The following is a 16,335-nucleotide window of genomic DNA, read 5'->3' on the forward strand; positions in this document are numbered from 1 at the left end:
TTTAATTGACTTTGTCGAGCAAATCAACAGTGTAACATTATTAATTTCTCAAGACGCGTGGGGTATTCCACAATAAAGTACATCAACAGTGGGGTTTTATAATTCCGCGTGTTTTAATTTTCCACCTCCTTCCACAATTCCACTTTTCCCCAACCGGCATCTCAATTTAGCTTTAATCTCAAACAAGGTTCTTACATATTTTTTCATTTCGATGATAGTTTTGAACATATGTTCGTGCGGAGGAGCGCGCCACCCTCCCACTCTCGCGTAATGCTAGCATAGGCGAATGCATCGATCGGTTGGAATTGAATAATATTAAAATTATCTCCAAGCAATATTTCTCCATTAAAAAATCATATAGTTGTGAACGGAAATATTTTACCCGGTCCTCACGCTCAGTAAATGTCGAAAATGGTCGAAACAAATGAGAGTTTAATTTAAACTAGATTACGCGCCTGGTGTCGTTGCGCGATAGACGAGGAGCTGAGGCACGCAGACGCCGAAATATTGATTTTCNTAATTTAAACTAGATTACACGCCTGGTGTCGTTGCGCGATAGACGAGGAGCTGAGGCACGCAGACGCCGAAATATTGATTTTCAGAGCAGTTGTGGAGGGGATAACGGGCCCGAAGCAACAAGTCACACGCGGAGACACTCGACTTAAAAATTTATCTTGTGTTGTATCGAGTCTAAATATCACACGGCGATCATTTATATATTTTGTGTCTATTGTTCACTATAATACTGTTGTCGAATTATATACTCTTGTCTTCACCAATTAATCAACAGAAGTGCAACTGTAAGTAATGCAAATTTTCTGTCGAAATTATATTTTCTTTGGTTAATTCTCTCTTGATTCTTTCATTTGGGTGTCCCAATCGAACCTCCTCTATTTCCTCTTATAAATTATTCTTATTATCGTTTGTCAATTTGTCGATAAAATTGACTGGCGCTCAACAATTTTCACCAATATTTATTCGTCATTTTTATTCATGAGCCCTGACAGTCGACAGACCCCGACCGCGTCAGGTGGAATTCTTTCGTTCTTTCCTAGAAATTTTGTCGAATAATTGAATTGATCAGTAATTTAAAATAATTCAATAACAACAAAGAATTCTGTCTCATAGTTCACAAATTTATCTTATTCCTGATCCAAAAATGAACAAATCAGGAATTTTCCCATAAAATAATGAAGAGATCTTGGCATCTCATAATATGCATTAAAGTCAACATAATTCCAATAGTTATTATGAATGTTTCAAGGAAACAAATTTGAAAAATAAAATCAAGTGCAGTAATCACTTATGATATTAAATCAAGTATAATAATCATTTATTCAGGATAATGCTACATCAATTCATTTTTTATTCAATGATTTTTTTTCAATGATTTTCTGGACTTGAAAGGTACTCATGGGGGCCGCAGGTAGAAAAATCGTACATCTGCCAGTCCCTCCATACGAGATATTCTTAAACTTATACCATGCGAATTTTTCGTATTAACTGGCTTCCTCATCATTATTGTAATTTCTATTACATGCAAAGGTCTCTGACTGCATTATAATCGAAAAAGCATCATTTTTCCAATGTTTCACATGTCTGTCTCGGCCAATACTGAGTATTAGAGACAACAAATTAATATTAGAAGCCAAAAAACGGCGAGATGTTTATCCAACAAAATAATGGTCAAAATTTTGTTAAATTTCAATGGGTTACCTCCACTGGAATTGCGGGCAATGAACAAGCGGATTTTTTGGCTGGCGAGGCCACCAAATCACCTCCCAACATAGAGTTTCGAATCTCATTCACAGACTTCCGCGAAAATTTTAAGAGAGAATGATTAGATTCGACACTTGAAATTTGTATGGAGAAGAGTGCAGATGATAACCCAAGAGGCAAAGGGAAAGAATATTTCAGGAACTATCACAAAAAAAAGGAAACCCTGATTTCACAACAAAAAACTTTCCCGCTTCTCAATTGTTTGGATAAATAGAGCTAGAGCCAATCATTATCATCTCGCAGCCTCTCTGAAGAGGAAAAACTTTATTCAATCATCCCAATGCAAATGTGGCCACCCGAATGAAGACCTCGACCATGTGCTATGGGACTGCTCCCGACATGATCAGACGAGACAAAATATGCTCAACGCATTACAAAGGAAAAATTTCCTCCCTCCATACTTTAGCCAAAATATCCTGAAAGACCTAGATCTCATATGCATAGACATCATCACGAAGTTTCTGAACGAAAGCAATTTAAAAATATAAGACCTAACTAAGTCACCAATGTACACATCTATACACAAATTTATATAAACTACCTCGTCTTAGGTTACATATTCTTCTCTGTTATTATAATTCTTCTTTTCTATTTTTTTCAATCCTATATCGATAAGCTGTATAAACTTGTTAAGTTTCGTGCTGAAATTTAAAAAAAATTCCAATGTTAAAAATGGCATCACATGTAGTCCGGTGTCTGTTACAGCACAGCGTGAGATTTGGATGGTGGCGCTCTCCTCCGTACGATCATATCTTCAAAACTACCATCCCAATCAAAAAATATGTCAAAACCTTTTTTGTTGGTAATTTAATGGGGAATAATTTTAGGTTTTTTTTATCGTAAAAGCGATATTGCTGGCGATATTCGCAAAAAACGCAAAAATTTATCTTTTCACTTGTTTAAACAAATGTTCCGCTTTGAATTTTTGTGCGCATTTTTAATATTTACTTTATAAACATAAAATAAAGATAGAAAAAAAATTTCCTCTAGGAATTATTCGGTCAATCTGGTCAGTTTCAGCCTCTGACGCCTGGACTATTAGCGTAAAGCTTCATTAGCTAAAGGAGTGTCGACTTAAAAGGGTCTTTAAATTTTCGTGCGCCAACCCTGTCTGAGTCCCGGCCTGTAATGGGCGCAGCATCGCCATTGCTTCTTGACGGTATCACAGTTAAAAGATAGTTGTCAATTGTTAAAGTTACTTTTCGTGAGAAGACCCGGTAAACCGCGATTCTAACCTCGCTTCGCTCGGTTTGATCGCGGTTTACGGGCCTTCTGACGAAAAATTGCATTCATCACACGGTCCAAAAGTATTTTCTGACGAATGTGATTATAGGCCTCGCCTTCGGCTCGGCCTACAAAGCCACATTCGTCAGAAAATACTTTGTGGACCTTGTGATGAAAATAACTATTAAAGCTACCGGAGGTTAAACAAACTGGCCCTGAGGCCATTATGACAGCACAATGTTAGCACGCGCACTTTGGGAACATACCAAGGTTACTAAATTCAACAGATGAAGCAAGCGTATAATTTTTGCCGCTGGGCCTACAATGTTAAAGCATAGAAGAAATTGGCCCAGCGGCCAAGTGCTGGCATAACCTGACATCAATTTAGTAACTTTGGGATAGACATGAATATCACCGTGCTGTCACCGTGCATTTTCCATGTTCATTTTCATGAACACAAACAAAAGAGGAAATTAGGCCATCAATCACATTTTGTTAAAAATTAAAAAAACTAAATGCGTAGCTAAAAAAATCATTTCTCAATAGAGGAATGCCATGAAAGTTCCAGAAACTATTATGAGAATAGATATGAGTGACGGAAGTATCGCTTTGGCTTCCCCGAGTTTGTTGATATTCATTTTTTCCACTTAAAATACGCGTACCAACAAACTCGTGAATAAAGCCAATTTATAATTCAATTTTTTTCTTCGATTTCCGGTTAATTTCGATTTTTGTTTGTTTATGCTGGTATGTCGCAAACTTTCAGCTATTTTTACTGATCTTCCTTAATACCATTAGCGTGATAATCAATTTAAAAGGACTTACTATTAGTGACGAGTTTAATACACTCTTCTTTAGACATATTGGGCTTATAGTTTGCGTCGACGTATCCATAGATATAGGAGGACCCAGATCCTCCGATGGAAATTGGTTGGCGTACACACATACCACCGATTGGAATACTGTAAACTTGGCCGTCCTTCTGTGAATCCCAGCCAGCAACTAATATTCCAGCAACAAGAGAGTCACGATAGTTGTAACACATTTCACGGAACACATTCGCTGCTGTTTCAACTAATGGCTGACTTTCAAGTTCCATCCTATTATGAATAATTGGTTATCACAAAATGAGTCGATCTCCCATAATATGCATGGAATACAAAATTATGTAGTCTAGTTTTATGATTCTTAGCATTGGAGGTATTTCATGTCAAACCAGTCAGCCCCTAATGCTCACTTTCTTGAATGTGAAGGGGAATTTTCAGGGAGTGAAGATTTGAAAAAGTTTTTTCCTGATTTTTCCAGTTTTTTAGAGCTCATATGAGAGATATGATTTTTTCATGTTTTCTTTTTCATTTTTGATTCAGAGTCTAAGCTATGTAATTGGGATTTTTTTCGATTTACTACTTTTGCGTGGGAATACCTAGAAATGTTATGAAACATGAAGAAATGATGTTTTTAAAAAATGTGTGTATGTATGTAGGTATGTATGTATGTATGTATGTATGTACACGGTGAAAAATGGGAATAGGTGAAAACTTTGTCACCAGGAATCGGGCTGCTGTAAGTTAAAACTTGGAGCCTGGTAAATTCTGTTGGGACACTCCGGGGTCTAGTTCATATTCTCTAAAATGAATGTGATTATTGTCGAAGAAAAAGTGTATCTCATTGAGTGCCATTATTCCCGAGGAAAAAAATACACAAATGCGTATAGAGGCTTTTGTAATAAGTTTGGTAGTCACAGAATTGGGAGGGAAACCACTCTCAAACGGTATGAATTTTTTAGTTCTCCTGTATGATTTTTCTTTTGAGATTAGTCCCCAAAAATTTTTTTGAGTCAAGGTGTTCTTTTTTGTAGGGTCATTGATAATTCTGTCAACTATGGTACCCTACAGAATCGTCGCTACAAGAACGACGGAAGTAGTGGACAAGGTGGAAAAACATCATCCAACTGATTCAATACGTAAGGCGGCTGCGAAGTTAGAATTGAACCGAGAGACCGTACGTTTGATAATTAAACATTTCCTTAAACTTCATCCTTATAAAATCACTTCCCACCAATTGCTTCCGCAAGCTGCTATAGGGAAACGACTTGAATTCAGCAAAGTTTTGACGCACATATTTGAAAATGCTGAAATCGAAGCCAATTGAATCATTTTCACGGATGAAGCTGATTTCTACCTTAACGGCTACGTGAATAAACAAAATTATCGATTTTGGGGGAGTGAAAACCCACATTCATCAGAAGCAAAACCGCTCCACCCTACTCAAGTTAGAGTTTGGGCAGCTCGGTCGATCAAACAAATACATGTGGAAATGTTGGAAGGGACCATTACAGGGGAGTTACAGAGAGATGTTGGAAACCAAATTTTTCTCATTTGCTAAGAAGAAACGATTGGTAAAAGATTTCTATTTTATGCAACAGGGTGCAATACCTCATCGAACTAATGATGTGTTTGCTGCATTGCACAAAGTATACGGTTATCGCGTCATCGGCTTAGGGTATCCTCGCTTCGCCCGACCAGGATTGGAATGGCCACCGTACTCACCGGATTTTAGCCCGTGTGATTTCTTCTTGTGGGGTTATCTCAAAGACTTCTGTTACGTGGACAATCCTCAGACAAAAGAGGCTCTGATAAGCGTTATCCAGAAGGGTGTTTCTAATATTGCTCAAGCTAAAATTATGACGCTGAAATTGGCGAATGATTCTGGCGAAAGATAGGCGCGACTTTTCGCGCGGACTGTACTCTAGGCGCACTGAGTGCAGGGGCCCTTTTTTTAAAATAATATTTTGAATTATGTTAAAAAAAAACGATTGAAATCTATTTTCTATACAATTATCTTTTTTATGCATTGATTTTCGAACTAAAAAATTAATTAATTCAATAAATAAATTAATTTATTCACCCGCTCGGTTTGTTTATTTGTGGAAAATAAACGCATGTATCCGGAGGGATGAAAATTTAGGGGGGTGAAGGGGAGGGGTCTGAGATTACATTTTTATGTTTTGAATTTTGAATTTTCTTTTTTTTTCACAAAACAACGCATTTACATACTTTTAACCGAAGTGTAGAAATGAACTAAATCTCATTTATAAAAGTGGCAAAAAAATCAGTTTTGACATTGGATAATCGAAAAATCATTACCAGATAATTTGTTATAATTTCAAAAGTTTTCATCTTTATGCCGTTCGGAAAACAATAGCGTTGCGGCTTGTTATGAGCTAATTTTATATGCATCCAAAAATTGTTCTGCTAATACCGTTTTAAAAAAAAAAGTGTTTCTGCTAGCTTTTTTGTAAGTTACCAGAAAAATTATTTTAAAAATCAATAGAATTTAATTTTCGACATCGGATAATTTAAAGCTAATTAAGACCTAATTTTCGACGTTTTCAAAACGTTTTGCTAACCCAGTTTTTAAAAAAACGGCGTCGGTGCTAGCTCACCGCAGGTTAGCAGAAAAAATGGTTAAAAAATGAACAAAATTTGGTTTTCGACATGGGATAATTTATTTTATTTTTATTTATTTATTTATTGTTAATGCTTCGCTGGAGTCCGACGTCGCTCCAATAGCATGGGAAGTTTACATCAAGGCTTACAAAAGCATGCGATTTACCATACAGGCATGTAAGACACATCATAATCATGATTACAAAAGTTAAATAAACATAGTGGTAACAAATATAAAATAGGTGGCGGCATTCCGAGACAGAATCATACTTAGATAGTGTGCATAGGGCTGAGATTAAGTGTTCGAGGCCCTCCAATAATACATGGTTTGTCACAATTAGAATCAAATAGTTAAAAGCATATAAACAACAGAGCATTTGGTCAAAAGAATATGTGAACATTTGTACGAAGCTCCCATAACCGAGGCCGAAGGTCTGAGACTTAACCTTAAGAGGGACCCAAGTAACATCGCCAAACTGAAACCAAGAAAGCAGAATTAGTCAAGCAAAATTATTCGTAGACAGTTTTGTCGCGGAGTGAGAAACATTGCGTTGAGTAGTAGAAGATGGTTCTGAGGCATCTTGGGTCACTGGAACAGAGAAGTTTGCAGACGCTATCTTCGTCCGGGCCAGCGGTGGGGATGGGTGCCAGATGCTGGGCCAAGTAATGATCTCTGAGGGGGGAGTAGAGGGTGCAGTTGAGGAGGATGTGGGAGATTGTTTCATATTGGTAGATATGGAGTGATGCACAGTAAGGGCAGAGTTGGGTAGGAAAAACTTTTGTGGAACCATTTTTGAAGGAGTAAGAGCAGGAATAGTTGTTGGAGAGTCTCAGTTGGGCTATGGAACACTTCAGGGCTAGGGGCAGGCGGAGCCGAAGATAATGGGCAGTGGGGTCTCCCAGGGATCTGGGGAGGGGTAGTTGGGAGGATGTAGAGACGCAATAGCTGGAGAAGTCCTCTTGGCGCAACAGCAACTCGTAATTCACGAAGACGACGCCTGCGCGTGAAGTCCACGTTGCGGTGTCCAGGGAGTCCAGAAGATCCTCTGCGTTGACAGACCTCAGGAAATCCCTAAAGTATGTCCTCCAGTTGTAGGTTGAGACTTCGGTAGTGTTTCTCGACAGTTCCAAAAGGCGCACCATGCAGATTCTGGGGTGGCGGAGTGGGTCCATTTGCAAGACTTTTATAAACCAATTCCAGATTATTTTCATGGCCTTGAGGGCTAGCCTGGGCGCTCCAGCCTCCATTCTCACACACCAATTAGCAGTGTTTCGGGGTAGTCTCAAAAGGCGCTTGTAAAACTCAGTTTGTATAACCTCAATCCCATCTAGTTTTCCCATGCCCCAGGCAGGAATGGCGTAGAGAGCGTTGAGGACACCATACTATCAAAGAGTCTCGTGTAGGAGTCCCAATTGTCGCACTTGGATTTGTAGAGCAGGTTTAAGGTGCTCATGGAGGCTGTTCTTGCTTTGCCTATGGCTGCCTGGGTGGGGGTGTTGGATCTGGCTGTGCCTGAGATGAGAACTCCAAGATAGGTGTAGGAATAGACAATTTGGAGAGGTGTACCATCGTACATCGTAAACCGAGGATCAATGTATTTGGGGCGTCCTGCAGCTTTGAAGACCAGGATTTGTGTCTTAGTGGTGTTGACTGATAGCCCCTTCATAACACAGTAGTCAGAGAGCGTGCTTAGGATTACCCGTAGTTTGACGTGTGAATCAGCCAGAAGAACAGTGTCGTCGGCAAACAGCTGCATCAAGATGTCGGTGCGCCCATCTATGTTTAAGCCAGAGTGACCCCTCTCGCGGAAGAAACTTTCGAAGTCAGAGACATATAGAAGGAATAACAGCGGGCTTAGTGTCTCTCCTTGGAGCACACCCTCAGTCACTTGGAAAACGTCCGAACACAGCCCACGACTTCGAACCCGGATGCACGCCTGGGAGTAAAGAGATACCAAGATGTTAATGATTTTGGAGCTGACTCCGACGTTGTGAAACTTCTTCCAAAATTCGCTGTGGGGGATGCTGTCAAAAGCACGTTTGAAGTCGACGAAGACAGCGTACACTTCTCTTTTTGGGAGTCTCAGTTGTAGGTGGACTGCTGCGAGGCAGAAAACGGCGTCGGTGCAGCTTCGGGCTCTCCTGAAACCGTGCTGAGACTCAGGAAGCAGTCCATTTGATTCAGTCCAGTTCTCTAGCCTCTTCCTTAGGATCTCGGTAAAAAGCTTGGTGGTTGTGTTGACAAGGGCAATGCCTCGGTAGTTCCCAGGGTCATCTTTGTCTCCTTTCTTAAAAATCATTGAGAGAACTACCTCGGCCCAGCTCGGTGGGACTTCTTCTGCGCAGAGGATGTTGTTAAAGAGCGTGAGGAGGCATGATGTCCACTCGGGGGTCAGTGCCTTGAGGGCTTCACTGGTGATACCGTCCAAACCCGGAGATTTGGCGTTTTTGAGGTGTTTGATAGCAGTTTCCAACTCGGTGAGTGAGATCTCCTGGTCCAGTTCCTAGATGTCAGTACGTGAGGGTAGATCGAAAGTTAGGCTCCTAGGAGGGTAGATGTCTCAGTAGAAGGAGTTCCACACTTCAATAGGAAGTCCACAGTCTCTCAGGCCAAAAGTCGGTTTCAGTCTTTTCACAGCTGCCCAAAATTCATTGGGGTTGGATAAATTGGCGAAGGAATCAATGATCTGCTTCTCGTACAGCTTTTTCTTGTTTTCAGTGACCAGTTTGAAATTCTTCTTGAGGGTATTCAGAGTTAATTTGTCAGCATCATCGAATCGAGAAACAAAGCATTGCTTCAGACCACGCTTGATCTCGGCCTTGAGGGCAACACACTCGTCATCGAACCATGGGTTACGGCGCTTGGGGCCTTGCGATCCAGATGTTGAAGATGGTACGGAGGGTCTCGAGTAGACGACTAGTGGGATTCAGGGACAATTTGGGAGTTGGGGTAGTCTTGGGGTGTTGGTCCGGTTGGGAGGGGGGTGGGGGAGGGGGTGAGCCACACCAAAGGTGCAGGCACAAGGGAAAGTGGTCGGAGATGTCAGAGAGTACTTTAAGGTCCTTGATTATATCTAGACTTACTGCAGAGCACCAGATCGTCTCTGTAGTTCTTCCGTTGATGATAGTCATACCCAGAGAGGACATCAGATTAAGCGTCGGGGTACATCTGTCATTGGTCTTGGTGTCAAGGGTGGTCATAACAGGGAAGAGAGAGGTGCCTTCGAAGATAGCATCGTCTACCTCAGTCACAATGCCAACACGTGCGTTCCAGTCGCCTCCAATCAGAAGAGGAACACCCTCCTCCGAGAACAGCAGGTCTTCAATGGCTTCTTGAAGCATCGAGATGGCATGTTGGTAGTTGAAGTGCCTATCTGACCGGAAGTAGACCACCCCCAGGATGAGCTCTGCGTCATTGTGATTTATCTTGAAGAACATCCACCCAGAGCTCTCCAGTAGGGTTACTGATGAAGCAAGATGGTTCTTAACTGCAACAAGGAAGCCTCCACTGCCTCTGCCTCTATCCTTGTCCCTTACCGCGTCGGCCCAAAAACATTTGTAGTTCATTACGTAGGAGGGGGTGGGTTTCGGTGCGGAGAGTAGTATCGTCTCGGAGATGCAAAGGATATCAGCAGGATCCAGATCAATTAGGTCGCTAACATGGCAGAATCCTTGGGCGTTCCAGAATCCAATTGACAAGCCATTGGGGGGTACCGGTTTGGAGAGTGACGAGGAATCGCTGGAGTTATCTAGACTAGTCCTCGGGCGGTGCCCCCCTGGAGGTGAAAATTTTGTCGATTGTGGGGGACGTGCTGGGTTCCATGTACAAGGGAGGGTAGGGATGAATGGGTGGGGACAGTGAGTGGGGAGTTTCTGGTCTTCTCCAAAGCTCTCTTCTTCTTGTTCCAAACATACCTGACTCCGTCCACGTCTAGACGTTGGTACCCTATCTTGGCGATGTGTCCCTTCTGTCTTTCTTCTCTGGCTGCGTCACGGATGGCCTTAGCCACGACTCTTTCTCCACGGGTGAGGTCATTATTTATGTAGACATCCTTGAGGGCATGGGTTTTCTTGGCCTCCCAGATCGCCAGTTTAGTGTCGTATGAGTCCAATTCCACCTGAATCAGTGGCTTGTCGCCTGATCTTGTGAGCATCTTGGTGGAGCGAGTCGTGGTGGAAATGGCCAGGGAGTTCACTAGGAAGGCTTCAACCTCCTTTTTAACGTTGCCGGTGGGTTTCAGACCGGAAATAATAACATTATTCCTCTTGGAATGCTTCTCCAGTTCCTCCATCCTATCATCGATCTTGGCTGAGGGGGAATCAATCGCTTTCTGGGCCAATGGTGCAACGAGTTCCTCCACTTTGGCTGAGACAGAGGTCAAGATCTTGGCATCGAGAGTAGCTTGGTCTGGCATTGAGAAATCCTCCATTTTAGCCTTTAGTGTGGCAACTTCGGTGCTAAGGGTAGAGTACTTCATTTCAAAACCAGCCTTTACCCTGGCAATTTCTCCCTTTACCTCAGATTTCAAAAGTTCAAGTTTCTCGGTCTGTTGGCAGGCTGTGTCGGAGATGAGTTTCGACAGGTTATTGTATTTCGTCACGTTTTCCTCTCTCAGGGTCTTGTTCTCCTCCCTAAGGGTCTTGAAATCCTCGTCTGATTGAGATTTCATCTCCGTGAGCATTTCCATGAGTTTCTCCATGGCTTCTCCCTCGTCCAAGTCCTTTGCCAAAATGTCCACTATGGTATTTGATAGCCCGTGATCAGAGGAAGAGTCAGAGGCGTCCAAGGAAACGTCAGACTCGTTGGAATTCGGACTAGCGGGCTTGATGGTGGTAGAGGAGGTCCCCAGAACCTTTTGGACCTTTGTAAGTTTGGTGGATTTTGTGTGGTCTGGAGAGAGAGTCCTCGTTTCGTTTCCTCTTAGTTATGAATTCGTTCAGAGTGGGCGTCGATGAGGACTTTAAATTCTTCCAGCTCACTGCGGTAGGTCGTCTGCCTCTATTTGAAGAGGAGGAAGTAGGTGTTACAGCAGGAGGGAGGAGAGTAGCGGGAGATTGGTTTGATAGAGCGGAATCTGGAGTACCGACCCGCGGTCTCCTTGTAGGATCCAGTAGCAATTTAGGCGCAGAGATGGAGCTAGTTGGCACCGACATCAACCCTGGTTGCCTCTACGCTCGCACTCCAGACTAACCTCAACAGCAAAAGGCCACTGCAAAAGTGCAGAAAACAAGCCAAAAAAGCAACCAACCTCTGTGCCTATTATTTCAAAGTGAAGGCCGACAACCCAGGAAAGAAGACCAAGCCCCTCCACACATGCGACAAGTCCGACACCGTCCCCCAAGCAAACAAAAAACACAGCACACAAAAACTTAACCGCTCAGTCTGCCGCCATGACCATCTCCCCCGACATGGGATAATTTACAGCTCATTAGCAATTATTTTTCACGTTTCGAAAAATTGTTGAAGACAATTGGTTTTTCTCAAAAAATAATTTTTTTCTAACAAAAAAATTTCAATGTTTTTGTTCACAAAACGATGCATTTACATACTTTTGACCAAAATGTAGAAATGAACCAAATTTATAAGTGATAAAAAAATCATTTTTGACATTGGATAATTGAAAAATCATTATCAGATAATTTGTTAGAATTCCTAAAGTTTTCATCTTTATGCCGTTCGGAAAACAACAGCGTTGCGATTTATTATGAGCTAATTTGATATGCATCTAAAAAATTTTCTGTTAATGCCGTTTAAAAAAAAACGTATTCATGCTAGCTTTTTTGTAAGTTGGCAGAAAAATTATTTAAAAAATCAATAGAATTTAATTTTTGATATCAGATAATTTAAAGCTAATCAAGAGCTAATATTCTGTTTCCAAAAAAAATTTCAGCTAACCCAGTTTTTAGAAAAACGGCGTTGATGCTACCTTACCGCAAGTTTGCAGAAAAAATGCTTAAAAAATGAACAAAATTTGGTTTTCGACGTGGGATAATTTAGAGTTCATTTGCAGCTATTTTTCACGTTTCAAAAAATTGCAAAATTTTTTATTTTTCAAAAATATATTTTTTTTTAATAAAAAAAATTTTAATTTTTTTTTTACAAAACAACGGATTTACATACTTTTGATGAAAATATAGAAACTAACTCAATCTCATTTATAAAAGTGCAAAAAAAATCATTTTTGACATTGCATAATTGAAAAATCATTACCAAATAACTTCCTCCCTCCGGGTCGGGAAGTTAAAAATGATACTAAAATAAAAATTTCTAAAATAGACCATAAATTCGGAAGCATAATGCTAATTCATTAGCAACAAAACTATACGCACTTACAGGAAATGCAATTATCTACTTGTTTTATTTTTTGAAACGTGAAAAAAATAGGTGCTAATGAGTTTTAAATAATCGGATGTGGAAAATCAAACTTTGTTCATTTTTGAATCATTTATTTGCTAATATATGGCAAGTTTTGGATGCATATAAAATTAGCTCATAATAAGCCGTAATGCTATTGTTTTCCGAACGACATAAACATGAAAACATTTTGAAAAAGTAGAAAATAAGCTCTTAATCAGTGCTAAATTATTCGATATCGGAAATCAAATTCTAGTGATTTAAATAATTTTTCTGCTAACTTACAAAAAAAAAATAGTATGAATACGTTTTTTTTTCCTTGAAAATGGCATTAGCAGAACATTTTTTGGATGTATATAAATTAGCTCATAATAAGCCGCAACGCTATTGTTTTCCGAATGGCATAAACATGAAAACTTTTGGAATCATAACAAATTATCTGGTAATGATTTTTCAATTATCCAATGTCAAAAACGATTTTTTTGCTACTTTTATAAATGAGATTTAGTTCATTTCTATATTTTGGTCAAAAGTATGTAAATGCGTCGTTTTGTGAAAAAAAAAAACAAAAATTTTTTGGAAAAAAAATTATTTTTTGAAACTTGAAAAAATAGTTACTAATAAGCTCTAAATTATCCCATGTCGAAAACCTAATTTTGTTAATCTTTTAACAATTTTTTCTGCTAACTTGCGGTAAGATTGCATCAACGCCGTTTTTCCAAAAACTGGGTTAGCTGAAATTTTTTTGGAAACCGAAAATTAGAAAAATTTTCTGTCGAAAATGCACCGGTCGGGTTGGGGCTTATTCTCGATTGAGAATTTTCCCGGTGCCCTAATCTGGGGATTTTCAATTTTTTTTTTTTTTTAATTCCGAATTGTGTGGACGGGCGAAGGATTTTCATGTGCCCCCCGGTGCATTCTCAAAAAAAAATTTTTTGATTCCAAGTGTTTCCGTTGGATTATTATCTTTTTTTCCCCCCAAGCCCTTAGTGAAATTGATTTTCGAAAATTAATGAAAAATTCCCTAATTAGGGCACCGGTAAAATTGCAAATGGGGATCAACTCTCAAACACCTCGGTGCATTTCTCAAAAAAAAATTTGACCCCAAGTGTTTGCGTTGGATAATTACCCTTCATTGCCCCCTTAAGGCTTAGTGAAATTGATGTTTAAAAATTAATTAAAAATCGCCTAATTAAGGCACCGGGAAAATTCCAAATGGGGATCAACCCCCAACCGCCTCGGTGCATTTTCAAAAAAAAAAATTTGACCCTAAGTGTTTGCGTTGGATACTTACCCTTTATTTATCCCGAAGAATGGTAGAATTGATTTTCAAAAATTAATGAAAAATTCCCTAATTAGGGCACCGGTAAAATTCCAAATGGTGATCCACCCCCAACCCCCCGGTGCATTTTCAAAAAAAAAATTGACCCCAAGTGTTTGCGTTGGATTATTACCATTTTTTTCCCCAAAGACTTGGTGAAATTGATTATTAAAAATTAATTAAAAATTCCCTAATTAGGACACCGGGAAAATTCTTAATGGGGATCAACCCCCAACCCCCCCCCCCCGATGCATTTTCCAAAAAAAAATTTGACCCCAAGTGTTTGCGTTTGATTATAATTCTTTTTTTCACTCGGATTTGTAAAAACCAATTAAAAATCCCCTACTTAGTGCACCGAGATATCTCCCCCCCATTAGTCTTCCCCCATCGCTCAGGTACAAATAGACAATATTTTCAATTTTTCACGCTTTGCTTTGTATTAATTTTTGTAATTTAACGAAATGGGAGCGTACAGTGAGTGGCGGTAGTGGGGGCCGTACAGTCCCCCACCACATCTCCCGTTAGTTTCAGCGTCATATCCAATGTGAAAAATGATTTTTTCATCACTTTTACAAATTTGGTCATTCCTACATTTTGGTCAAAAGTATATAAATGTTTTTTTTTCTTTATTATACAGCAATTAGAATCCTCATAGAAGGTTTATTAGATTGAGCCAAAAGGCAAAGTGTTACATATATATATACAGGAAAGAAAATATATATATAGATATAAATATGGACAGCGTACATATACGGCTCCATATACACTACATGCGGCTATCCTACTCGCCTCTTTTCTGAGAGGCCACTGCGTCAAATCGGAGGCGACTAGGTACCTCTGGGTTTAAGCAAACTTTTTGAAATGGGCGATTCCACAATTCTGGAGTTCAGGACCCCACGCACACCATACACATTTCGCGATGTTAAAACCCAGAGGTAGTTAACCCGGGAGGAGTGTTTTTCGAGCAGAGAACGGAAAAATATTCAAAAATCGGAGGCGACTACGGCTGTTTGATGTGGCGGAGGCCAGTTGTCATTTATATACAGGGTGTCCCGCAACCGCTCCTTTTCCTGAAAGGGTATTGAAGAGGGAGCTTTTTGAAGTGGAAAGTTCCTCTTCCGTTTTTGGATCTGAGCTTATTTTTTTTGGTCTGACCTTTTTTTATTTCGGGGTTTTTCTACTGATTTCAGGGGCGAAGTTTTTTTTTAAATTGACAAATTTTTTTTTTCTTTCTTGAGGGGAGGGAGTGAGGAACAAGGCTGAGCCCAAATCCTGTCTCCAAGATGGGAATGGGATTTTCTTTCTCCATTTTGTGCTCTCAATTCGCATGGATTTGGGAAAATTGGGCACTTCGAGGGGGTAAAAGCCACCCCCGTTTGAACCGGGGATTCGAAATCTTCACTAAATGAGGGGAGGGTGTTGAGGACCAAGCCTGAGCCCAAATCCCGTCTCCAAAAGGGGAATGGGATTTTCTTTTTTCCTTTTCTTCTTTGAGTTCGCATGGATTTGGGGAAATTAGGCACTGCTAGGGGGTAAAAGCCACCCCCGTTCGAATCGGGGAAGTTGATATTTTCACTGAATAAGGGGAGAGGGTTGAGGAACAAGTCTGAGCCCAAATCCTGTTTCCAAAAAGGGATTAAGAGTTTCTTTTGCCATTTTTTGCTCTCGGTTTGCATGGATTTGGGCAAATTCGGTACTTTGAGGGGTTAAAAGCCACCCTGGTTCGAACCGGGGAAGTCGATATTTTCACTGAATGAGGGGAGGGGGTTGAGGAACAAGCCTGAGCCCAAATCCCGTCTGCAAAAGGGGAATGGGATTTTCTTTTTCCATTTTTTCCTTTTAGTTCGCATGGATTTAGGGAAATGAGGCACTTCTAGGGGGTAAAAGCCAACTCCGTTCGAATCGGGGAATTGACATTTTCACTAAATGAGGGGAGGGGGCTGAGGAACAAGCCTGAGCCCAAATCCCGTCTGCAAAAGGGGAATGGGATTTTCTTTTTCCATTTTTTCCTTTTAGTTCGCATGGATTTAGGGAAATTAGGCACTTCTAGGGAGTAAAAGCCAACTCCGTTCGAATCGGGGAATTGACATTTTCACTAAATGAGGGTAGGGGGTTGAGGAACAAGCCTGAGCCCAAATCCCGTCTCCAAAACGGGAATGAGATTTTCTTTTTCCATTTTTTGCTTTGAGTTCGCATGGATTTGGGGA

The 16,335-nt window shown here is 40.4% G+C and overlaps 1 protein-coding gene across 1 annotated transcript in view; it reads right to left on the reverse strand.

Annotated features, from left to right (window-relative positions):
- The window catches only part of LOC107041360 (proteasome subunit beta type-6), a 52,814-nt gene that overhangs the window by 22,610 nt on the left and 13,869 nt on the right, over window positions 1–16,335 (reverse strand). Inside the window, exon 4 of the mRNA XM_015261874.2 lies at window positions 3,829–4,103. Coding sequence (XP_015117360.1) covers window positions 3,829–4,103 — 275 coding nt within the window. The remainder of the gene's footprint in view (window positions 1–3,828; window positions 4,104–16,335) is intronic.

This window comes from Diachasma alloeum, unplaced genomic scaffold, assembly GCF_001412515.2.
Source record: "Diachasma alloeum isolate Michigan unplaced genomic scaffold, Dall2.0 Dall_scaffold_00363, whole genome shotgun sequence".
Taxonomy (NCBI): Eukaryota; Metazoa; Arthropoda; class Insecta; order Hymenoptera; family Braconidae; genus Diachasma; species Diachasma alloeum.